We start from the raw sequence: 26640 nt of genomic DNA on the forward strand, positions 1-26640 counted from the left end.
TTCCTACACTAGATAATAGATAACACCATGTCCCTTCTATTTATTCCGTCTCCAAAGATCATTTTTATAAAATCAACATTCTATTTTTCTTTTCCTCCCTTGACATCTTTTTCACCTTGCCCAGTTTTCTTTCCTCCTAATCTGCCTGCCCTTTATCCTACTTTCTCCTCTCTATTTCACTTAGTCCACACACAAGGAGTAATGGGACAGGAGGATTTTCAGGGATTGATTTTCATCTTCTGTGCTGGGTTTCTTTGAGTTCAATGGCCACATCCTTCACCCTTGAGGTAGAGTCTGAAGGGAATATTGCCTCAGTGCTGTGTAGCTGGTTTCCATTCAGCATGAATGCCGTCTCTAGCTGTGAGGTAGCCTATGGCTAAAGGCTACCTTGACAGATCCACAGAGGAGGACTGCAGTGGAGCTTAGTGATGCTTGTGTCAGTCACCCAGCTCTGTAAAGATACTGAAGTTTAGGTGTTGCATAGAAGGAACATTCATTCCATGGGAAGTTCATTAAAAAACGGTTTTAAAGTGATACATTATTAATATTTGCTTTAAAATGCAAGAATCAGATTGGTTTTTTCAGTATTTTAATATCCCAGATTTACCTATATCAGCTGTATCACTAGGTTGTATGATCTCATGAACACCTGATATGTTTGAACTCAGGTAAATGGACAGGTTACTCATATTTCTTGTCTGCGACTTTCTTTAGGAGTGTCCCAGTGGGATTGTTAATGAAGAGACCTTCAAAGAGATTTACTCTCAGTTCTTTCCACAGGGAGGTGAGTACTCTGCAGAGGTAATTAGCATTGCTAGCATTTACAGAGAACTCTGCTTGTGAATTTCTAATTCAGATTAATCACCCTATTGTTCATATTAATAAACTTGTTGTATAAAGTTCTGTAGAGAATTGTAAGTATCTTAATGGATAGAAGTATTCACAGACATGCATGGCCATATTCGAAAAGAGGAGGAGATATTTCAGGTATCATGTCTAGTTGTGGATACACAATCTGAGTATCTTTGACAATCAGAATTCTCTCAGCAGCTTATTTCCTTGTAAGCTTTCATACAGCTATGTCTTTCCTACTCTGTTGCCCCCCCAACAAGATTTTACACAATAGGAATTTGTGTAAAAGGTAGTTTAAATGTGTGGGCCAAATTCAAATCTCGTGTAAGTGGGTGAAATCCCATTGACCCTGGTAGGGTTTCTTTGCCTACACCAAGTCTTTTTTGATTCTCTTTATTCAGTGAAGTAGTTTTCAGTGATGTTCAGTAATTTCTGGATCTTCCCCATCCTTCAGTATAATGAAAGTACCACAATCACTTATGACTATTTTTTTCCCTTGAATTTCAGATTTTTCTGTATTGTTTTCTCCCTCTTTTCTCCTTCTACTGTTCCCTCCCCACTTTTTTTCTATTCAGTTGTCCGTCTTCATCTCCTCTTACAGCAGTGGGTATTGGCAGGTTTCCATGTAGCTAACTGGCAATGACTGTTGCTTTTCGCTTGTATTTAAAACCTTACTTAGTAGCAACAAAAGCTCCCAATTAGTTTTATTTTAGATAAAAAACTAGAAGGTAAAAGAGTAGTAACCGTTGTGGGTTATCACTGTTGAAACCCATAGCAAGCAGGAACATCCAAGAAGAACAACGTAACATTTAAGGAGAGTAGAACTGCCTGATGATTATCCATCTGGCTAGTTTTTTTATACCAATCAGTATAAAGATAGAATATAAGACCTGTTTCTTCTCTTGGTTAGACCATTTTTACATCAGTGTAACTCTATTGATATCTATGGAATTTGTTATGATTTGCACCAGTGTCAATAAACTCAGAATCTGTCCTGGGATGTTTCTGTTTTCTTAGAACAGTTCACATTGAACAGAGGTGCAAATGTATGAATGAGAGAATCCACAGATCACAAACTGCTTTGAGGACATTGTTAATAGTAGCTCTGCTATAAACAATTCATATCCACATACACAATTTCCTTAAATTCACTATCCCAGGTTATAATACACTTGATTGTATCCTTTATGACAGCTACCATATTGTTAACATGTGTGAGATTCAAGTAAGCTGTATAATGTTTTTTTTGAAAGGTGCCTAGCATTACCCCAACAAGAGTTGCTTTTAAAAATCCCGTAAGTACTTCACCCATTTACAAAATTGAGGCCTGTGGGGTAGCCAAATTTGAGAGCAACATGTAATCCTGGGCTTCCTTGAACACTTACAAAAACACTTTTATTGTCAGTGAGTTCCACGTAAGTGTACCAGGCAACAGCCTACAACTTTTCAATTTTTGTGTACTATAGATGTATAATTTTCATTGCAAGAGGTACATATTAGAGAAGGTCATTTTTGCTTCTCTGTATACTCACATTTTGCATATTCAGAAGACTTGATGTCCTAATTATTATTTTAAAAAGTAGTTTGGTATTAAAAAAGTGAATTATTCGTGTGTGACTATCTACTGAAACTTTATTCTTCTAGTCAGAGATAAAATATGAATGCACTGTTGGAAAATAAAGTACAATACAAATCCATGCCCCACTTTCCATTTTTGTTGTGAAAGAACATTTTCAGTCTGTGTAAATTAGATCAACATACAGAAAAAAAATAGTGGATTTGATAGTGTAATCCTTACTCAGGCAGAAATCCCAGAGAGATTAGTTTGGGTAAGGATTACAGCATCCAGCTTGGTGTTAGGAATTTCCAGTAGTTTAGAATAAAGCCTCTAAATCTGCACAGACAGCCACAATGGCAGACCACTGCATGGAGCATCATTGTTCTCAGTGCAGATGCACGGGGCCAACCTGTGCAATTCTCTGTGTGGGACTAAGACTAAAGTCAGTTCTTTGCCCCTCAGGTATTCAAGATACCTGGTGAGAGCAACAATTTACAGACACCATCCATCTATTTAAATAGGTCCAGATTATCAGATGTAGGCTCCTAAACAAAGGGCCAGATTGGGTGCTGAGCTCTTTTGAAAGTCTTGCCAAAACAGTATATGTATTTAGAGTCATAGAGGTTTATGCAAGACGGGAACAGCAGATTATTTTGTCTGACCTCCTGCATATCACAAGCCACCAACACCATGCAGCACCAGCACACTAAACCCAGCAACCAAAATTAGACCAACAGGAGACTAACCTGTTATGTGTCCCAGGCAGAGAATAGAAGGGACTGAGGTGCATCAATGCCAGAGGTCTCTGCAATGGCAGGGAAATGATTAAGTGAGCTATTCCCAGATGATCCCAGTTAGCGACCTGCATTCCATGCTGCAGAGGAAGCCAACTGCCCTCCCCCCACCCTTCCGAGTCACTGTCAATCTGACCTTGGGGAAAATTCCTTCCCACCTCACATATGGCAGTCAGTTATATGTGAGCAAGAACCAGCCAGACAAGCACTTGAGAGTAAGAAAGCTGGGTGCCATCTCAGAGAACCAACCCTTCCTGTCCAATGTCCCATCTCTAGCTGTGGCCCTCTCTGATGCTTCACAGGAAGAAGACAAAACAAATCTGAGAATACACTGGGGGGAAAAGGGTCTTTCCTGACTCCTGCAGATGACCAACTAAACCCTGAAGCATGAAATTTTAGTGAACATAAGGCATAAAGCAGAAGGGATTCCCCTAGGGCTCCCAAGCCCTACTCCCCCACCTCACTCCCCCAATCACATTTGAGACCTTCAGTTTGCAGTTACATCTTTTGTTGGATTGTTTTTATACATAGCAGAATATTCAAAAGAATAAATAGATTAGCTAATTACAGCTGTAGTATACACCTAGAATCATCACTCATGTAGGTATGTATGTCAGCTGCTATACAGTGTAAACAATACAAAAGATGAGACAACTTCTTGTTGGATCTTCCCATTCCATTTGAGGAGGCCAACTGTGGTGTAATATTTCCTCTATAGGGCAATCAAGCAACTTCCACCAGCCATTCCATTCCATCAGGATGTTAGCTTCACAGGCAAGTTACCAGGCAAGTTATTTCATTAAAGTTCAGCAAAAGAGGGAAGGAGAAGGAGAAAGAGAGCGATTTGGGTTCTGAATACCATATGGATGATGAAGAACTAGAGTGAAATGAATGTTTTATAAGGCAAAAATAAGTTTCAGAAAAGATTTTCACATTATAAAAGCACCCAATTCAATTAATTAGCTGCATTAAATTCTCTCACACATTAAATTGTTGTAGTATCTGTGAAGAAAGGGGGCACATTGCCTCCCAGCATTCAATGTTCAATTCAACTGATGCGTTTACATACTACCAAAGATATAACTTAGGACTTGATCCCTAACCTTTCAGGTCACAGATAAGAGTGAACTCACTGGGCCTTTATTAAATTGCCCCCCTCAGTTATTGCCATTGTTTACCCTTGAAGTTCAAATGGATCCTGATGGGTGCATAGTAGCTACCACTTTTGTTTGTCTTCCATAAAACATATATTTAAGATGCTTTAATCTCAAACAAATTATGCCTTTATATCTGTCCCAGCTGAAACCTGTCAAAATGTTAATGTATCCTACTCGTTATGTTTTCTGGGCATTGAAGAGAAACTATATTTCATTTAAAAGTCAAGCTCTGTCTGCAGTGAATACTATTCAAGATTTAGTGGGAAAGAGATCATATTAAGTAGCTCTACTTAAAACATTAAAATACCTCACTCTGCAGTCTTTTTTCAGGCAAAATTCCAGTCATCGTCAGTGGGTGTTTTACCTGCACAAGGACTGCAGGTAAAGAGACCTAAAGGATATTTTTAAATGTACAAACAGGCAACTATAAAGAAAAGGTTCTGCAAATATGGATTATTTTTTATTCATATACCATGATATAAATGACAATTAAAAATGGAATCGTATCCCTTCAGTAATGTGTAGTCTGAACATGGCAGCAAACAATAAAAAAATAATTTCTTTAACACATTTATATTCACTCTAAACAGACAGTAAATAAACAGGGACACTTTACCATGATAGTGAGACAGTTATTAAATGATGTGTGCATTTAATTATTATTCTGTAATACACATAAATTACTGCAGACAGTTCCCATAGCACCTTCCACAGCACAACATATCTTCTCTCAGTAGATTGCAGAAATTCTCTGTATTAAATTTTCTGATGTATGTTGGAGTCTGCAAATGTCCAGTGCCAGAAATAATCAGAAAATAATAAATAAAAATGGGAATTTGGCTAGTGGTTGACAACCATCCAGTATTGTGATTTTTTATGTCTCAGTAGTATTTTCTTTTTTGAATTAAGTGAAAATGCATTAGCAGACAATTTTCAAATAGTGCAGGGTTTGTTCTTAGAACAATTAATGTATATAATACCAAATTAGCATATTATAGTAAGGGCTCAGACTTGACTTATTCAAGTGATCTTAATATCTGACCTGAATCTGCAGTCCTTTCTTAGATAAAAGTGGTAAGTTTTTTTTTGTTTTTTTTTTTTTTAAGTTCAGAATGTGAATTTTGCCTGCTTTAGGAGTACATGATACAGCATATTGATAGTTCTAATACAAGAAGATTGTTTTGGCCTTGCACAGTATGACCAGTTTTTCAAGATTAATATGTTTTTGATAAAACAGAAATACAAACACTGTACACAGGAGCCAATGGTTTAGTCCCTGAAAGATCCTACTAGACAGAAAATGGCTTTTCAGGCAGTGACAAGATTGCTGATGAGACCTTGTGTTGTTCTGTAAGTATGCCACTGAGGTGCTGCCACTAACACCAGAAGGCATGACATGCAACACAAGGTCTGATGTGATATGTGTGGAAGGTGATGGAACAAGAGGGTAACAGACTAGCATAGAGGGTCACTATTATGGTTTTAATTAGGAATGACCAAACTAGAACAGACGAACATTCCCTCCAAATTGATACCATTTGGGAGCTGGAAAACTGTGGTTAGCTTTGCTAAAAAGTGCATGCCTCTGCACTCACTATACAGCCAGGATCAGAAGTACCAAAATACTGCAAGGAATGCTTTCCTCATCATATTTCTGGACTGGCTGGACCCAAACTAGGTAGAGAAGGTCCTGATTTCACAGGATTGGATAATCTTTGCAAGTCCCTTTGGGCATGAGGCTGGATAAGCTTCTAACAAGCACCCAAACTTTTCAGTACTTGGCCAGATACAACTTTACCCATCACTTAGTTTTATAATCTGCTTACGTACACAACTCCAGTCCTTAACAATTCCTTCTTAACAAAAACAAGTCCTGGAGGGAGGCAGTGCCAAAGCTGAGCTCCTGTCCTTGGAAGACTACACAGACTCCAAAATGTTCTTGTTGTTGTTTAATATTTGTATTGCCATAACCCTAGTCATAGATCTTGATCTTGTTGTGCTCGTTGCTCTAGAAACTAGGGATGTAAAAATAAGTGCCAAGTGAGAGCTGCCTAGCTGCGCCCCCCCCTCCCCTCTGTGCATGCAGAGCCAGAGCTGTCAGCTCGCACTCATGGGAAGCTGAGCCAAGCCCAGCTGCAACTACCACCCCCACACTCCCTGCACTGGGCTCTGCGCTTCCCCACCAGCAAGAGCTGCCCATCCAAGCCCAGCTGTGCCATCTCCCCCCTGCCCGCCACTGCGCTGAGCTCCGCGCATCCTCTCCATCTAGAGCTGCCCAGCTGCTCTCACTCACGGGGAGCCAAGACCAGCTGCCACTCCCCTCCCGGTTCAGTTTAAACAGCTGATTACCGTTTAATTTTTATATAATTTTTACTACCCTGAAGGGCCACCAGTTTCCGCCAGCAATCCCCCTCCTACCCCACCCCGTGCAGCCAGACAGAAGTAGTTCAGCGAGGAGGCTCTTCTGTCCCCCTGGCTGTGTATTTACGCATCCGGGAAGAGTTCCTCTGGGCAGCGTCCACTGGCTCCCTTGACACCTTCCGGGAGCAGTGGGCGCTGTCCGGGGTTCTCTGCTCGGTGTCCCCTTCTGGCTCCCTTCGTTTAAACCTGTGACCCTCACGTCCCTTCCTGTTTTATTCATTAGTTGTCCCAAGTAATCAGTTGCGTTCCAGGCTCAATGGCTCCTCCCCTAAGGCTGGGGGAGGGGCCTTTAGCAGTGGGCAGGCGCCGGTTTGCAAATAGATGCAGCAGGGAAACCGCATGTTCCTGTAGCCCTGTGTGCTCCACCTGGGTCTATAGCCAGTGGCTCCCTTTTGCAGCCAGGAGGATGGGAGATCAGTACTCCCCTCCCTCTGGCTCCAGCAGGGACCCCAGTGCCTAGAGACCAAGGCATAGCACTTTGCCGTGCTCCGTGCTACAACCAGGAGAAGGGGAGCGCTGATCTTCCATCCCCTTGGCTGTAGCAAGGAGTCTGCACCGGTCTTTTACTCCCACGGCAACATGCTCTGCCTGGATCCTTAGGCAGTGGCTCCCTTCTGCAGCCAGCAGGAGGGGAGTGACGAGCCACTTTTGGCCCACGGGCTACACGTTGGGAGCCACTGGTTTAAATGGTTAAGCTTTTACATCCCTAGTACAAATACAGAGCGAAAAGAGGAACCTTGCCCCACAATCCAAATATAAGAAAAGAAGCAGCAGATGGATGTGGGCATACCCCCGGGGGAGTATAAGGAAACAATGAGACAGTATTGGGTAGCATGATAGGCAGTGGTCTCAGCACACCAGCAGCCTACCATCATCAGCTTCTTCGCAGGCATCGTGGCAAAGGAGAGTTATAAGGATGGATTTAAAGTAGGATAATGAGGTAGCTTTTTGGATATTTATGAGGAGCACCTCCTAAGCATCGGGGCAGCACAAGACAAGGCACACAGGGGTTTGTTTGAAATTTAACAAATTGGTGATGGAGGCAGGAGTCAACCTCTCAATAGTGAATGAGACATGGTAGATAGGCTGCAATAGCTCATAAAGGGCCTTGAAAGTGAAGACAAGTAGCTTATGTTTGAAGAGGGAGCCAATGGAGGGATGCAAAGAAAAGGTTCATGCAGAGGTGATGTGTGTGTGGGGTGCACCCGGGATCAAATGCCCCCCCCCCCCCTTTCCAGTTTCTGCCAGGTTTTATACGCCTTGCCCTAAACCCTGCTGCATGCCACCAGAACCTTTAAATTGTGCCTAACCCCACCCCCACCCCTGGTATCAATAGTTATGTGTCGTCTCTGGGTTCATGCATCTAAAGTGACAGGCTGAAAAAATTATCTTAGCAGCAGCATATGTCTACACTGTAGCTGAGAGCGTTTCTCCTGGCTTGGATAGACAGATTCACACTAGCTTCACTTGAGCTAGTACATTAGTGTGGATGTTACAGCATGGGTGGTGACTTGGACTAGCCACCCAAACTTGGACCCAGGGTTTTGTGTGGTCTTAGACTTGGGCAGGTAGGTCGAGATGCCACCTGTGCCACACATCCTCACTGCTATTTTTAGTGCACAAGCTTAATTAGAGCTAGTATGAGTCTATCTACCCGGGCTGGGAGCTATGGTCCCAGCTGCAGTCTAGACCTACACTTAGTGGATATGAGCAGATCAAGAGTACATCTGCAAAGGCTAGAGTGAAGGATGTTGCAGAAATCGAGACACAAGATAGTGAGACTGTCAGTTGTGTGACTGGACAGGAAAGGCCATTTTTAGGGATGTTATACAAAAAGAATTGGTAAGATTTAGACATAGCTTGGATGGGAGGACCTGGGAGAGGTCTGAGTTGAAGATGACACCAAGGTCACAAGCCTGAGTGACAGACAAGATGGTGCTATATTCCACAGTGATTGAGAAAGCAGGCAGCAGGGATGGCTTGATGGGGTAAGATTAAGAGCTCTGTTTCAGCCATGTTGAGCTTGAGCTGACAGCTAAATGTCTACAAGGACATGTCAGAGAGAGAGAGAGCAAGATTTTAGTTTGCACAGGAGACAGGTCTGGAGTAGAGAGGTAGCTCTGTGAGTCATCACCATATGGATGATGGTTGAATTTGTGCTTATGGATGAGATTATCTAGAGATAAGGTGTACAGGGAGAAAAGAAAGGGACCAAGGACAGAGCCCTGTGGAACCCGCACAGAAACCTGTGGGATGGATGAGGTGGTTCCTCCAAAAGACACACTGAAAGAGTGATTAGAGACATAGGAGGAGAACAGACATAGGAGGAGACAGAAGTCAAGAGAGGAGAAGATTTCATGAAGAGTATGGTCAACAGTGTCAAAGGAGGATCAGGATCAGTTTCTAGTGTGGTTAAAAAAAAGGTCAGTTCCCCAGAGTAAAAGATATGAGATTTGGCTGATGGGCCTTGTGTTCATGGGAGGAGAGACCTTATAGTTTTGGCAGGCCATGGTCTTTCTGCCTCTCTTTTAGTTCCCTCTGTTTGTCTCATGTGATGGAGGAGGCTAAAGGTTTCAGTAGAGAAAGCTAATTCTAGGGGTAGGCTGAGGAAAGTCTCTCGAGTTATGGGTTATATGGTAGGAGCCCTGTAATTCCCACCCTAGAACCACTTAAAAAGCCTGCTGTGTGAGAGTCTGGGTGACGGGGGTGGAGTGCTCCTCCCTGTGTTTAATAAAGTTGTGGGCTGATATTTAAAATTGATCCCTGGGTTTATCCTCACTTGTTGATGTGTCCTGAGCAATAACAACATAAAACTTCCACCCTGAGGTGGGTATCCCTAGGGTTACCTCCAGGACCTAAATTCCACTCCCTAGTTTTTTCTCTCCCACAAGATCCCCACTCACTTTATCCCAGGCTGGAGTTAATGAGCTGCACCTGCCACAATGAGGCAGCAGAAATTTATAACCTTAAGGCAGAATCATCCCTTCTCCCTGAGCAACACCCAGGATGTGTTCATCTTTGGTTTTCCCTGTATGACCTTGGGCAATTAGCTTGAATCTCTCTTTGCCTCAGTTTCTCATCTATAAAATAATAAAACTTCCTTGCCTCACAAGGATTTTCTGAGACTAAAATTAATTTATGGTTGCGGTTTCTTAGTTATTCAGGTAATGAGCACTATAGAAAAGCCAATGTAAATACATAAAGCAGGGAAGGATTCCATATATAAAGTGTGGAGAGGGAAGAAAAGAATAGCTCAGTGGTATTAACTTGAATGGTGACCTACCACAGGTTTTGTAGGAACAGAAATCCAGAGAACTCTTGGGAGTTCATAGAGAGGAAGGCTGGTATTGTGGTTAAGGCAGTAGACTAGGACTCAGGTAAGCTTGGTCCCTTGTGACCTGATTTTTTGTAGGTATTGCAACTTATGGGAACCACAGAGCTCTCACTCTGAAAATGAGGCCACTTAACTCTTTGTTCCTCAGTTCTGCATCAATAAAAAGAGGAAGATATTACCCTATGTTACAAGAGTGTTGTCAGGGCAAATTCCTTAGTGTTTGGGTTCAGTACTATGATGATAAATACCACTGAAACTCCTCCAGAGAAAATATGCTCCACTTTTTAGCTTATGCAGTCCCTAATGGGAGACAGACATGTGTAAATGTTTAGAGGTTTGGCACATTTTTATTGTGTTCTACATTTATTTTTCAAAGTGAGTCAATATACCAGTCTCCACTGTATTCGGGGAGAATAAAATAGTTTAATGACTGGATCACTTGTTTGAATGTTCTGTCAAGTTTTAACTTACTGATAACACCAGGCAATCAGTGTCCATCTCCAGTGCTCATTCGTGTAGAATCCTGCTGGAAAGTTCAGTTAAAAACTGGATAACATGCTTCCCTTAAATATAAAAATAATCCACCAAATGCATTGAGGGTAGTGCTTCATTTCCTCCTTAAAAGTGAACAAATGAACATGTTTTTCTTCTTCAGCTCAGGATACAGAATTCCATTTATGGTCCCTTATCTAATGACCAAAGTCCTCAGCACATACAGACAGTTTCATAATACTGAGCATATTACAATAGCCACAGTAAAATCATATTATCATGGCTGATGCCTTCCATGTAGTAATGATGATGAGAGTAAATAAGGATATTCTGGGCAAGATTTTTAGAACCTAGCCTCTATTTTTGATAGTGTAATTATCTGTCCTTTCAATTTTGGTCTTGCAAAAAGGGAAACCTGATTAAGGTTGGGGTTAAAATTTAGCCCTGTTGATGTCTAAAAATTTTCATTGAAGAAAATTAAAGAAAATATGCGTTAGGATACATAGGTAATGTTTTAAAATGCACTTATTAAGGAACACTCTTGCTGTTTTTAAATTTTAGATTCTACAACTTATGCACACTTTCTGTTTAATGCATTTGACACTGATCACAATGGATCTGTGAGTTTTGAGGTAAGTGCTTTTAACACTTTTTTACTCTAGGACTGAATATATGTGCCTGTGTTGTTCACCAAGCTAACTGTTTTAGCTGTGGTCCAAGTTTTTCCAGTGCATTGGCAATAGTCGCTATTATTTTAGAACTGTATCTCTCATCATTGTAACTCAAACTGTACTGCTGATGTAATGTTAATTTAAAAGGCAACCTAAATTATATGCAAGTTACATATAAGAACATATTATCTTGCTGAGTGCCTCCTGTGAGATGACAAGTGCTCTCAAATCCAATTGAAGTTAATGGGACTAGTCAAATAAATAAGGATTACTCACATGCATAAGTATTTTCCAGGATCAGACTTTACATTTAGACAGTGTGGCTTCAAGGGAAATGTACTTTAAAACTAAGAGTTTAAAATAAACTTCCTCCACTTACAAGCCGAGACATGATTTCAAGGTTCTGCACTTTGCCTGCCACAGCTGATGACATCACCAACAGCATGGTAAAGAGTACAACTCCCTGGTGTGTTTTAGGCAGTAGTGATGTGTGTAATCAAATATTGAATAAGAACCATGACCTTAGGCAATGAAATTTAAAAACCTTTCAATTCACGTCTAAAATAATGTTTATTTTATGTCACGTCTGTCATGGAGAACTGCTATTCTCTTTACCGTTAAGATCGTGACTAGCTAAAATAAGCCCAATTTTATTTGTCTGAAATGTTTAATATGTACTACTTTGTACAAGAATAATTTCTTTGAGCATTTGGGAATGATGTGTGATTACATAGGACAATTTTACAAGTATTTTCACCCTTTTATTACTGATGTACACTTATAATCTTAACAACACAGAAGCAGGTGCCTTTGCCAAGCAGGTGTTCTGTGACTACAGTGTGTAAAGACCAAATTCATTGGGATTTTGCTATATTTAAAAAGAAAACAGCAACAAGATTTTGTTTAGGCTTTAGGTTTATTAGAAAACACATGGGTCCTTATTCTGCAGCTGGCTCCATGAGAGTGGATGTCTGTCAGTTGAAGTCAGTGGGGCTCTGTGCAGTGCCAATAGCAGAATGAGGGCCTTAATCCATATCTCTGATACATGGACTGATGGATGGCTCCTCCTTTCTCCTCACACTGACAACAGAAGAGTTTTTGATAAATTGCATAGTCAGTTGCTTGACCACACTTTGGTTCGTTATTAAATATACTCGAGATCAAATAACCAACATCACTCAGGCTTATTGCTATAAGCAAATAATGATATATTACAAGAAACAGGTTCTATATACCAATCACTGGGAAGCTGTCTCATGCAGTGTTGTTACATTTACCTTACACGGAAGATGAGCTCCCCAAGTTACACCCCTAAAGCCATTTTGTTATACCCTACCTGTTTACAAGTAAAGTACTATGTACATCACATGAAACTAGATCTAACCAATCAGCTTTCTATCTTGTTTTCTGGTACCATGGTGTACCACTTATCTCTTTGGTCTGAACACATGTATTTCAGGTACTGAAGGACATGAAGGCACCTCCTAGGTTTGTACTAGGGTAGAACAATCAGATGTCTTGTTCTCTTCCTTTGAGATATTCCTGTATAGATTTGTGAGAATAACACCCTTTCTGTTGCTATGGTAAAGCACTCATCTGTACTGATCTTGACAGCTTTCCATTCCCAGTTTCTGACAGTCAGAGATTTAGGGGCATCCAGAGCAGAAGGTTGCATCCCTGAATCATCTTGGCTAATAGCCATTGATGGATCTATCCTCCATTAACTTATTGAATTAGTTTTTGAAACCAGTTATATTTTTGGCCTTCACAACGTTCGCTGGCAATGAGCTCCACAGGTTGACTGTGCATTGGGTTATGCGACACTTAGCATAAGTAAGCAGGGTTATATAAAAAAAAATCATAGGCCAATTTAGGCAATATAACTGCTACAATATTTGTGCTTAATGTATATTAATATATATATGGTGTGGATAATACATATTATTAATATGATATGATATGCTAGCCATCACATATTATTCAACAGAGGCAACCCTGGCAAAGAATTGTTTGTGCCAATTTTCTAACTGCATTTCTGCTGTTATTGTCAGTTAAAGTCACCACAAAAAGAAGTCCTTCATCTCTCCCATGCCATTTTGTTGTTTTTTTCTTCATGTGTGAAATAAGCCCTAAAAAAGACAGGGCATGTCTGGCTTTATTCTATTATAGTTTCTAGGGGATTTGAAGACATCTAAGTGAAGCGCTATGTACACTAACGATGTTGAAAAAAAAGGAAATAGAAAACCAAAACTGAGGTTCTGTTTTGTTCATTTCTAGTAGAGGGATTTTCAGGTTAAATTTTATACAATACTAATTTTGTAGGTTGAAGGATACAGATCTCATTTATACTGATGGTAAATCCAGGGTAATTTTATTGAAGTTAATGGAAACTGGCCTAACGTATTTTTAATAATAGCTACAAACTAACTGCAGAATATTAATAACTAAAAGTAATTCTCTTTAAAGTAGTGTAAAAAAAATGTCTAAACATAATGTATTACCCCATAGTTAACCATACGCAGCATGTAGGTTCATTAGGCAGTGTGGAAAAAATGATTCTAGAAAGAATAATTTTTCTTACTTATAAATTGCAACTCTGCCAAGTTTTTTTTCTATACTGATCCATATTGTAGGTATGGTAGTCCTCCAGCCAGTAAAGGAAAACAGGAAAAGCTCTCGAAAGTTGGGGCATAAATACTGGTTTGTCACCAGCTGTTTCCTTAGTCAGAGAGCATTTTAGAAGTAAATATAGTTTACTATAGCTACTATCTATAACCTCATCATATCAAGGACAAAACACTGTAGCTCTTTTATGTAATTAGGCTGTCTGTACAGGTATATGAAAAGCCAGAAGTGCAATTTACAAGTAAGAATAACATTTCCTGTCTGCTATGTTCCCCTGTACCTACCTAAATTGTAGGAGCATAATAAAGATCATGGATTTGCTGGAATTGCGGGGATGGGAGGAAGCAGTCATATGCTCCAACTTTGTCTAGGCATTTTCACTTCATTTTTCAACCAGCAGTAGCAGTGAGGAGATGGCATAACTATGTATTATACCCCATTTGAGCTCCAGTCCACAAACATTTATGCAGATGTTTAATTTTAAACCTGTGGATTGTCACTTTGAACTCAGTGGGATTACTTGCATGCTTGAAATTAAGCACAAGCATAATTTTATGCTGCATTAGGACCCTAAATGTCTGAGTCATAGCTGAATGAGCAGCCTTGGTCTGGCTGTGGGTTTGCCTCACAGCCATAGCTTAGCTCCTAAAGGAGAGGCATCAAGCTATATACTCCCTTTCCTGAAGTCTCAAATCGAGTCTAGCAACAGCAGCGTGTGCCTGCCTTCATCTCCTGAACAATGCATCTGTAAATAAACTAGTATGAAGTGTCCAGCAAAAGTGTGCATGTGGTAAACATTTAAAATTCTTTCTGTTTGGATTTCTGCAGCTCTGCCCAGAAGGAGGAAGTAGAGTTATTTGGGGGAAAAAAACCTTGAAAAACCCAAAGCTTTAAATGAGTGTAGGGCTCATAAAAGGTGCAAGAAACATTGGTTGCTACCCTGTCTGCTTCATTGAGATTAGTCTGTTTGGCCTAGATTCACAAGGGGGAATTAGGTGCCTGAGTCCAACATTTAGGCTTTGCCATCATTCACCCTAGGCACCTAAGTTTCCAATGGTAAAGTCCCCTGGGTATCTGAATTTCTGCTGCAGGATATGTGCACAACCACCAAAGAGCATCTCAGCACCTCACGCCTAAGCCCAGGTGGGACTCACTAACTGCGTTCCCCCCAACTATCTAACCTGTGGAGCCCAATTTGCTTGGAGTGCTCAGAGGTTGCCTCCCAGATGGGGCCCTGCAGAAAACACAACTGGAGGAGGTGCTCCTCCTGCCCCAGTATCCCACAGTGGTTACAACACTCATCCAGGTTCAAATCCCTATGCTGCCTAATGTAGAACAGAGACTTGAATCGAGATATACTACCTCCTACATACCCACCCCAGCAAATAGCTTTTAATATCTCTTGTTGAAGCTGTTCCAATTTATATAAATAAAAAAATATTTATTGGAGCAGAGACTGGAACCTGGGTGTCACAGGATAATATGCTAATCTCACTCGCACAGAGAGTATTTAATTATTAATACAAATTGGAACAGCCCCAACAGGAGAGATTGAGAGACACCCATCCCAGAATAGCCTGGTGGTTAGGGCATTCACTGGGAGGTGAAAGACCTGAGTTCAAGTTCCTGCTCCAGATCAGAAAGAATGGGGATTTAAACCTAAGTCTTCCAAGCCTATTGCACTAACTACTTGGCTATTAAGTATTCTGGGTGTACACAGTCACACACCATATCTGTGCTTCTAGGTGAGCTTTGAGAATGCCTCTGTGATCAGGCCCCACTGATGAGATAAGTGGGGATACACAGTTTGAGAATCCCAGTTCGGGCCCTCCAGGTCTCTGGCTTGGACTGGGACTCCAACCCTCTTAATAGCTGTAGGGCACCAGCAGGATTTAAGAAGCTTTGCACATGCCCATCAACAAAAAAACAGGGTTACTTACCAGTAACTGTTCTTCGAGATGTGTTGCTCATATCCATTCCAATATAGGTGTGTGCGCACCCTGTGCACAGATTCCTGGAACTTTTTTCCCCTTAGCAAGCCCCGTAGGGTCGGCTCAGGTGCCCCCTGGAGTACCGTGCTCATGCCACGGTACATAGCGCGCCACCGACCCTGCAGGCCCTCAGTCCCTTCTTTCTGCCGACTCCGACAGCGGGGACGGAGGGTGGGTTTGGAATGGATATGAGCAACACATCTCAAAGAACAACAGTTACTGGTAAGTAACCCTGTTTTCTCTCTTCGAGTGATTGCTCATATAGGTGATTAAATAGCCATACCTTGGAGGTGGGTAGGAATCAGCGTTGAGCCGCTCTCGCCAGCACGGCCCTGCCGAAGCCCACGTCCTCTCTCACCTGCTGCATGATGGCGTAGTGGGACATGAAGGTGTGGACCGACGACCAGGTCGCTGCTCTGCAGATGTCCTGCAGGGGCACTCGTTCCAGGAAGGCCGTGGATGAGGCCTGGGCTCTGGTTGAGTGCGCTGTTACAGCTCCTGGGAGCGGCACCTTCGCCCGCTCGTAGCAGGTCCTGATGCAGGCGGTGATCCAGGTGGAGATGTGCTGGGTGGAGATGGGTGAGCCTTTCACTCGGTCCGCCACTGCCACGAACAGTTGCAATGACTTCCGGAACGGCCTGGTCCTCTCGATGTTGAAGGCCAAGGCTCGTCTGACGTCCAGTGAGTGCCATCTCCTCTCCTTCTCCGAACCGTGTGGTTTAGGAAAGAACACGGGGACAAAGATATCCTGGTTATAGTGAAACTGGGACACCACCTTAGGCAGGAACGCTGGGTGGGGTCTCAGTCGGACCTTATCTTTATAGAAAACTGTGTAGGGGGGGCTCCGAGGTCAATGCTCTTATCTCGGACACCCTCCTAGCCAACGTAATGGCCACCAGGAAGGCTACCTTCCAGGAGAGGACAAGCAGCGGGCATGTAGCCATGGGCTCAAAGGGGGGTCCTGTCAACATGGCGAGGACCAGGTTCAGATCCCAGGGAGGCACTGGATCGTGGACCTGCGGGTATAGCTTCTCCACCCCTTTAAGGAACCTGACTGACATGGGGGTGGGAGAATAGAGACCGCCCTTCCATCGGCTGGTGGAAGGCCGAGATGGCCACCAGTGCACCTTCAGGGAGGCCAGTGCTAGACCTTGGAGCTTCAAATGGAGGAGATAGTCCAAAATCGCCTGTATGGTAAAATGCTTCCACTTGGCCTGGTACACCACCTGAGTGGAAGGTTTCCTGCTGCCCAGCAGAACCTGCTGGACCTGTATGGAGCAGGCTCTCTCTCCTTCCGTTAGCCAAAGAGTCTCCATGCCGTCAGGTGGAGGGAGTCCAGGTCTGGGTGCAGCAGGCGACCCTGGTCCTGTGAGAGCAGGTCGTAGCGCCTCGGGAGTGGGAGCGGCATGGCGATGGACAGGTCGAGCAGCATGCTGTACCAGTGCTGTCTCGGCCAAGCTGGGGCGATCAGTATGATGTCCACCCTGTCCATCTTGATTTTCAAGAGGACTTTGGGCAGCAGCAAAATGGGGGGAAATGCATACATGAGGGTCCCCATCCAGACTAGAAGGAACGCGTTGGAGAGGGAGCCCAGCTCGCGACCTCGGAGTGAGCAGACCCTCGGGCACTTCCTGTTCCAGGACAATGCGAACAGGTCCAGTTGGGGAATGCCCCACTTGTGAAAAATGGAAGTCACCACCTCCGGGTGCAGTGACCAGTCGTGGCGGAGTAAGAACGACCTGCTGATGCGATCCGCCTCGTCGTTCCTGACACCAGGAGGTGAGAGGCAGATATGTGGAAGTCATGCCTCACCGCAAAGTCCCAAAGATGAATGGCCTCTTGGCAAAGAGCCGAGGAGCGCGCTCCCCCCTGCCTGTTCATATAGAACATGGCCGCCGTGTTGTCCGCCATTCTGACCCTCAGGAATCTGAGGAAGACCTTGCAGGCTAAGCGGACTGCTCTGAGCTCCCTGACATGGATATGAAGACACCTCTTGTCTGTTGACCAGAGCCCTTGGGTGCTCAGATCGCTGCTGATGTGGGTCCCCCATCCCACGTAGGAGGCATTCGTAATTAGGGTTACTGATGGAGCCAGGTCTCTGAAGGGGACACCCCTCAGAACTTCCCCCGGGTTCGTCCCCCAGACCAGAGAAGTCAGTATCTGCGTGGGAACTGTGACTACTCTGTTTAAGGAGTGCCTGGCTGGCACATACACCGAGGTCAGCCGTGCCTGGAGAGGCCTGAGTTTGAGGCGAGCCAGCCTCACCACATACGTACAGGCTGCCATGTGTCCCAACAGCTGGAGGCAGTGCCTGGCTGTCGTCGTGGGGGACCTGTGGAGATTGGCAGCCACCACCTCGAAGCGAGGCTGTGGGAGGAAGGCTGCACCGGGGTGAGCGTGGACTTCTGCTCGTTGATGAGCAGCCCCAGTCTGGTGCATGTCGCGCAGGTGAGTGCTAGGCTGTTCCTCACATGCGCCTGGACCTGCCCCGGATCAGTCAGTCGTCCAGTACGGGAAGATCTGGACCCTTCTGTGGTGCAGGTGGGCCGCCACGACCGCCATGCATTTTGTAAAGACCCTGGGGGCAGACGAGAGGCCAAAGGCGAGGGCCGAGAACTGGTAGTGGCAGCCAGCTACCATAAATCTGAGGAACCTTCTGTGACTGGGGAGGATAGAAATGTGAAAATAAGCATCCTTGAGGTCGAGGGCTGCATACCAGTCCCCTGGATCTAGAGCGGGAATGATGGAGGCTAGGGAAACCATACGGAACCTGAGGCGTCTGATAAACTTGTTCAGATGGCGGAGGTCTAGTATTGGCCTCAGGCCCCCCTTGGCCTTGGGGATTAGGAAGTACCGTGAATAAAACAGGGTTACTTACCAGTAACTGTTGTTCTTCGAGATGTGTTGCTCATATCCATTCCAATTAGGTGTGTGTGCGCCCCGTGCACAGATTCCCAGAACCTTTTTCCTTAGCACACCCGCAGGGCCGGGTGCGGCGCCCCCTGGAGTGCCGCGCTCATGTCGCGGTATATAGGGCACTGCCGGCCCCGTGGGTCCCCAGTCCCTTCTTTCTGCCAACTCCGGCAGCGGGGACGGAGGGTGGGTTTGGAATGGATATGAGCAACACATCTCGAAGAACAACAGTTACTGGTAAGTAACCCTGTTTTCTATCTTCGAGTGATTGCTCATATGCATTCCAGTTGGGTGATTAAGTAGTCATACTCTCGGCGGCGGGTAGGAGTCACTGGCGAGCAGCTCTAGTCAGCACGGCTCTGCCGACTGCTGCATCCTCCCTTGCCTGTTCAACAATGGCGTAGTGGGTCGTAAAGGTATGTACCGATGACCAGGTCGCTGCTCTGCAGATGTCTTGCAGAGGCATGCTCTCTAGGAAGGCTGCTGAAGAGGCTTGGGCTCTGGTCGAATGCCCCTTCACAGGGCCGGGCAGGGGCACTCCTGCCCGTTTGTAACATGTCTTAATACAGGCTACAATCCATGATGAGATTCGCTGGGTGGAGACGGGAGAGCCCTTCATACGGTCTGCTACCGCTACAAATAATTGCGTGGATTTTCGGAAGGGCCTGGTTCTCTCCAAGTAGTGTGCCAGGACCCGTCTGACATCCAGAGAGTGCCACCTGCGCTCATTTGCTGACCCATGCGGTTTAGGGGAAAACACAGGGAGGAAGATGTCCTGATTATAGTGGAATTGGGACACTACCTTGGGCAGGAAGGCCGGGTGGGGTCGCAGCCTGACCTTATCTTTATAGAAGACAGTGTATGGGGGCTCCGATGTCAATGCCCTTATTTCGGAGACCCTTCTGGCCGAAGTGATGGCCACCAGGAAGGATACCTTCCAAGAAAGGACCAGTAGGGAGCATGTGGCCATGGGCTCGAAGGGGGATCCTGTTAACATGGAAAGGACCAGGTTTAAATCCCAGGGAGGGATGGGGTCTCGAACCTGTGGAAACACCCTTTCAACCCCTTTAAGGAATCTGACAGACATGGGGTGGGAAAAAAAGGAACGCCCCTCCATCTGCCGATGGAAGGCCGAGATGGCCATCAGGTGTACCTTTAGGGAGGCCAGGGCTAGGCCCTGAGTTTTAAGGTGTAGAAGGTATTCCAGGACCACCTGTATGGGCGAGCTGTCTGGGGAGATACCCTTGTCCTCTTCCCAACTAATAAAGTGCCTCCACTTTGCCCGGTATGTAAACTGTGTGGAGGGTTTCCTGCTACCCAGCAGAATGTGTTGGACCTGCAAGGAGCAGGCCCTTTCTCCCTCCGTCAGCCAGAGAGTCTCCAGGCCATCAGGTGGAGGGGTCCAGGTCCGGGTGCAACAAGCGCCCCTGGTCCTGGGAAAGCAGGTCGTATCGCCTGGGAAGCGTGATCGGAGTAGCGATGGAGCGGTCGATCAGGGTACTGTACCAGTACTGCCTCGGCCACGCTGGGGCAACCAGAATGATATTGGCTCTGTCCCTCTTGATTTTGAGCAGGACTTGAGGGGGGAGCGGAATGGGGGGAAATGCGTACATCAGACCCCCCACCCACTGTATTAGGAAAGTGTCGGAGAAGGAGCCCGGCTCGCGACCTCGAAGCGAGCAGTATCTCGGGCACTTCCTGTTCAAAGATGACGCGAACAGGTCCAGTTGGGGAGTGCCCCACTCTCGGAAGATTGAAGCCGCTACCTCCGGATGCAATGACCATTCGTGTCGGGGTGAGAACTATCTGCTGAGGCGATCTGCCTCGTCGTTCCTGCTCCCAGGGAGGTGAGAGGCAACTAAATGAAAGTCGTGTCTCACTGCAAAGTCCCATAGACGTGTAGCTTCCTGGCACAGGGCCGAGGAACGCGCCCCCCCCTGCCTGTTCATGTAGAACATGGCTGCGGTGTTGTCTGTGAGGACCTGCACCACCTTGCCCCTCAGGAATCTGAGGAAGGTCTTGCAGGCCAGCCGGACCGCTCTGAGCTCTTGAACGTTGATATGCAGGGCTCTCTCCGCCGGAGACCACAACCCTTGGGTACATAGGTCTCTGCTGATGTGGGCTCCCCATCCCACATCCGAGGCGTCCGTGATAAGAACCACTGACGGAGTCAGGTCTGTGAACGGGACTCCCTTGAGCACCTCCCTCGGAGTCCTCCACCATTCGAGGGAGGACAGCACCTGTGGGGGAATCGTGACCACCTTGGTCAGTAAATGTCTAGAAGGGGCATAGACCGAAGCCAACCAAGCCTGTAGAGGTCTTAACTTGAGATGTGCCAGCTTAACCACGTACGTGGAAGCTGCCATATGCCCCAACAGCTGTAGGCAATGCCTGGCTGTTGTCGTGGGGGACCTGCAAAGGTCCACAATAATGGAACCCATCGCCTGAAATCGGGGCTGTGGAAGGAAAGCTCTTGCGCATTTAGCGTCTAGGGTGGCTCCTATGAAATCTATGCGCTGCACCGGGGTAAGAGTGGACTTCTGCTCATTAATGAGCAACCCCAGTCTGGTGCATGTGGCGCAAGTCAGCTCAAGGCTGTTCTGGACATGGGTTCTGGATCTGCCCTTGATGAGCCAGTCATCCAGGTAGGGGAAAAATCTGTACCCCATTGCGGCGGAGGTGAGCCGCCACCACCGCCATACATTTGGTAAAAACCCTAGGAGCCGAAGACAGGCCAAATGGGAGAGCCGTAAATTGATAATGATCTCCCCTGATCCTGAATCTCCTGTCCTGTGTCCTTGCAAAATGGAGATGTGAAAGTACGCATCCTTCAAATCCAGGGCAGCATACCAATCCCCGGGATCTAAGGCAGGGATTATAGAAGCCAAGGAGATCATACGAAATTTAATTAGTCTAATAAACCTATTCAGGCGACGGAGGTGCAGTATAGGTCTCAGACCTCCCTTGGCCTTGGGGACCAGGAAATACCTGGAGTAAAAACCCCTTCCCCTTTCTCCTTGCGGAACTTCCTTTATAGCGCCTAGTCGCAAAAGGGAGTGAACCTCTTGCACAAGCAGGTGTTTGTGAGCTGGGACCCTTAAGGGGGATGTGGCAGGAGGAGAATTCGGGGGAAAGGCTGTGAGCTGAAGGGCATATCCGTTAAGGACCACCCCCAGAACCCAGCGGTCCATAGTAATTGTCTCCCAGGCGTGATAGTATGGCCGAAGCCTGTTTTCAAAGGGTCGGCTAACTTCCAGGGTAAAAGGAAGAGTGCCAACCTCAAAACTGCTGTCAAAAGCGTTTATTACCGTTTCCGGATCCAGGCTTGCCATCCTGCTGCGCCTGTGCCGAAGAGCCCTGCCGGTCCCGGCGATTGGGCCCTCTAAACCGCTCCCGACCCCGCCTGGGTTGGGGGGCCCTAGGAGGTGGCCTGGGCGGGGGGGGCGGGCGGCGTTGAGGTTGAGACTGACGTCCCGATGTCTGGGGGGTGTAGAGTCCCAGGGACCTAAGGGTGGCCCTAGAATCCTTTAGGGCATGCAACCTGTCATCGGTCCTCTCAGAAAAGAGGCCTGACCCCTCAAATGGCAGGTCCTGAATCGCTTGCTGGACCTCAGTAGACAGCCCAGAAGCCTGCAACCATGAGCAGCGGCGCATGACGATGGCCGAAGCCATCGCCCTGCCTGCAGTGTCTGCGGCATCACTAGCCGACTGTAAGGCTGCTTCGGCCACAACTTCTCCCTCCTGAGCCACAGTGGCGTGGTCTGCAGCTTGATCCGGGGAAAGCGCTGCAACTAAGCGGTGCAGGGAGGCCCACAAGTTCTGGTTGTATTTACCCAGAAGCGCCTGGTGTTTGGCTACCCTCAATTGTAAGGCGGCAGTGGAGTAAACCCTGCGGCCAAAGAGGTCTAATTTTTTTCCCTCCTTGTCTTTGGGAGTACTTCCCTGACCCCCCTGGCGGTCCCTTTGGTTGGCCGCATCCACTACTAGAGTTCCCAGGGCAGGGTGGTTATAAAGGAACTCAAAGTTTTCCTTGGGGACATAGTATTTCCTCTCCATTCCCTTAGATGTAGGGGGAACAGAAGAGGGCGTCTGCCAAACCGCCCTAACTATTTTCATGACTCTGTCATGAACTGGAAGGGCCACTCGAGAAGGCCCAGATGACCCTGAAGGCCCAAAGAGGGGGTCGTCCTCCTCGGACATTTCCTTAAGGGTTAGACCCAGATTATTGGCTACCCTCTTAAGGAGGTCTTGATGCGCCCGAAAATCAAAAAGGGGCGACTTATGATCCCTCGAGGTCCCTTCGTCAGGAGACGACGAGGAGGATAAGGGAGTAGGCCCTGTAGAGGGGCCCTCCTCGGGGTCAGATTCCGCTTCTGAGGGCACGTGCGGAGCTGGTTGAATTGGGGGTGGTGGAGGCTGAATCACCCCCGAATGGAGCGACTCCACCCCCTGGTGGGGCCCCATGGATGGGAGCCCCATGGACCCCAGTATGGCCCTTGCCAAGGGCCTTGGGCCCAGCCCAGAATTGGGTACTGAAAGGCCTCCCCATGTCTGTCACGGTGGCCAGAGCCCGCGGACCGCCTCTTACGGCCTTTAGGCGGGGAGCAGCTTCGTGAGGAAGAAGAGGTCGAGACGTGTCTACGCCTGTGGCGCCGTCTAGAAGAAGACCAGCTAGAGGAGCTGGATCTCCTATGTCTATGGCACGACCTCTTGTAACGCCGCTTGCCACCTCTGGAGTGCGAACGGCGATGTCTGCAGCTATGTGCCGGGGACTCTGAGCAGGAACGCGGCTTTCCCGCTGTCGCCGTGCCGGTCGGTACTGTGCCAGGATTGAGCGTAGAGTACGCCAGTATCGTTGGAGCCGAGGGAATCGGTGCCAGTCTCATCGGTGCCGAGAGGGTCGGTGCCGGTGTCATCAGCGTCGGTGCCGGTCCCACCGGTGCTGAGTGCGTCGGTACCAAAGTCATCGGTGCCTGTTGTGACGGTACCGAGGTTGTCATCACAGAGTGCGTCGGTGCCGGTAACATCGGTACCGACGACGTGGGGTATGGCGGTACCGGGTATGGCGGTGCCGGAGCGCTTAGGGGCACCAGAGGCATTGGTGCTCTTCCCGTTAGGGAGGCTGCCGGTGCCGTAACAGGTGGAGGTGGTGCTGATGCTGACAATGCAGTGTCCTGTGCCGTAGCAAGGGTGCTCAGCAGAACCTCATTGCCCGGTGCCGTCAGTCTGTGATGGTGACCGGGGCTGGCAGTAGGCGAGCCGGTGTGGTGCCGAGATGTTTCCCGCGCCGGGGTGCTCGAGCCCGAGCTGCGATCGGTGCCAGAGCCAGCGCTGGAGCTTCTGCGTCGGCTCTTGCGGCCTCTTGACCGCCCCCGGTGCCGCGGTGCTGAGGCGCTCGATGACTGAGAGGCAGAGCTCGGAGGGGAGCAGCTCTCCACCCTCCTTGACCGTCTGGGCGAGGATCGGGAACGGTGTTTCCTCCACCCAACGGGGCCACCCAGCGCGGGTTTGCCCCGAGACGCAGGTCCCTCGGCCGAGGGGGGGACGGAGGCGTAGGCAAGGCCATGAGGGCCCTTGCCGCGGCGAATGCCTCCGGCGTCGACGGCCCTTGTAGAGGCACTCCCCCACTCGCATGAGTCGGGGGAGGCTCCCTACGAGAAGACACCGGTGCCGGAGGAGCCTCCACGGCACGTGGCTGGGGTATCTACTGGACAGCTCCCTGCTTAGGTGGTCGCAGGGAGGAGTCCGTCGAAGGGATCTCCGACCGCTTCTTCTTCTTAGTCGGCACCGAGGATTTCGGTGCCGCTGCCGGTGCCGGAGACGCACTCTGCACCGAAGAGACGCTCGGTGCCGGGGATCTCGCCGGCTCGGAGGCCGGGTGCAGCGCGGACTCCATAAGTAAAGCCTTCAGTCTCGCATCCCGTTCTTTTTGGGTGCGAGGCTTAAATGACTTACAGATTCGGCACTTGTCTTTTCGGTGCTGCTCCGCGAGGCAACGAAGGCAGCGATCGTGAGGGTCACTCACTGGAAATTGCTTAGAGCAAAGAGTACAACTCTTCAAGCCTGTGGAGCCAGGCATGACTCTGCAGGAGCCCTTAAGGGCACTTAACAAGTTAACACAGTCACCAATTGACTTTTTTGAATAACAAAAAGAAAACTAAATTAACAGTAATGGTTGTTGACCAAGAACGATAAGCTAAGGACTGCTGCTTGCAATAGCAAGGGGCAGAAGTTCCAGCAACCGTCAGAGGCGGAAAGAAGGAACTGGGGACCCACGGGGCCGGCAGTGCCCTATATACCGCGACATGAGCGCGGCACTCCAGGGGGCGCCGTACCCGGCCCTGCGGGTGTGCTAAGGAAAAAGGTTCCGGGAATCTGTGCACGGGGTGCGCACACCCCTAATTGGAATGCATATGAGCAATCACTCGAAGATAGAAAATCCCCTTCCCTTTCCTGTGGAGGAACCTCTTCCACAGCCCTGAGCAGGAGGAGGGGGGTTGACCTCCTGTATGAGGAATTGCTCGTGAGAGGAGTCCCTGAAGAGGGACGGGGTAGGCGGAGAGTCCGGGGGGAAGGCCGTAAGTTGCAGGGTATAGCCCCGGAGGACTAAATACGGCCGAAGCCTGTGTGCGAAGGGCCGGGAAAGATCCAGGGGGAAAGGAGTAGTGCCACCCTCGTGTGCACCATCAAAACTGACGTTTATTATTACTCTGGCCCTTGCCTGGGCCTTGCTTGGACCCCGCCGAGGACCCCGGGCGGTCGTGGCGATTGGGTGCCCGGTACCGGGCTTGACCTCTCCTGGGCTGGGTGAGTGTTGAGGCTGCCTCTGGGCCTGAGGCCGAGACTGGCATCTCGAAGCCTGAAGGGTATAGAGCCCTAGGGACCTCAGTGTAGCCTGGGAGTCCTTCAGGGCATGGAGCTTTTCATCTGTCTTGTCGGAGAAGAGGCCAGCGCCATCGAATGGTAGGTCTTGAATGGCTTGCTGGACCTCTTGGGACAGCCCCGATGCCTGAAGGCAGAAGCAGCGGCGCATGATGCTGGCCGAAGCCATGGCCCTGCTGGCGGAGTATGCCACATTACGGCAGTCTGCAAGGCCGCTGCCGCCACTGCAACGCCCTCCTGGGTGACAGTGGCGAAGTCTGCACCCTGGTCTGGGGGCAACACCGGAGCAAACCTCTGCAGCGAGAACCACAAGCTGAGGTTCCTGGTGGTTTGCGATCCTCAGCTGCAGGGCTGCAGTAGAATAAACTTTGCGGCCAAAGAGACCTAATCTTTTGCTGTCCTTGTGTTTAGGGGTGTTGCCCTGGCCGCCCTGCCGATCCCGCTGGTTAGCGACATTGACCACCAAAGTCAATGGTGGGTATATAAAAAGTCAACCCCCTCTTTGGGGACATAGTATTTGCGCTCAGCGCCCTTGGAGGTGGCGGCCACCGAGGATGGGGGCCTGCCAGAGGGCCTTGGCTAATTTCATGACTCATGCACTGTCAGGGCGACTCTTGTCCTCCTCCTTGGACATCTCTGTGAGCTCCAGATTGAGGTTGCTCGCCACCCTTTTAAGAAGGTCCTGGTGACCCCAGAAATCATAGAGAGGAGCCCTGTGGTCCCTGGCAGCCGCATTGTCCGGGGATGAGGAGGAGGACTGCGGGAGGGACCCCATAGAGGGACCCTCCTTGGGGTCCGAATCCTCATCAGAGGGGCGGCCCTGGTCCGGCTGACTCAGAGGTGGAGGCATTGGGCTGGCCGCCGATGTCACCGTGATGCCGACCGCGAAAGTGATCGGCTCCGCGGTGCCGAAGCAGTCGGTGCCGCGGCAGTTGGTGCCAAGATTGGCT

At 47.7% G+C, this 26640-nt stretch overlaps 1 protein-coding gene across 2 annotated transcripts in view; it reads left to right on the forward strand.

Moving 5' to 3' along the window:
* The window catches only part of KCNIP4 (potassium voltage-gated channel interacting protein 4), a 730028-nt gene that overhangs the window by 693680 nt on the left and 9708 nt on the right, over positions 1-26640 (forward strand). For both annotated transcript variants that reach the window (XM_067530297.1, XM_067530296.1), the window contains exons 3-4: positions 715-784; positions 11170-11240. In XM_067530297.1, the coding sequence (XP_067386398.1) occupies positions 715-784; positions 11170-11240 (141 nt within the window). The remainder of the gene's footprint in view (positions 1-714; positions 785-11169; positions 11241-26640) is intronic.

The sequence above is a fragment of the Emydura macquarii genome, unplaced genomic scaffold (genome assembly GCF_026122565.2).
Source record: "Emydura macquarii macquarii isolate MOO-44397 ecotype Brisbane River unplaced genomic scaffold, CSIRO-AGI_Emac_v2 contig_3062, whole genome shotgun sequence".
In the NCBI taxonomy this organism is placed as follows: Eukaryota; Metazoa; Chordata; order Testudines; family Chelidae; genus Emydura; species Emydura macquarii.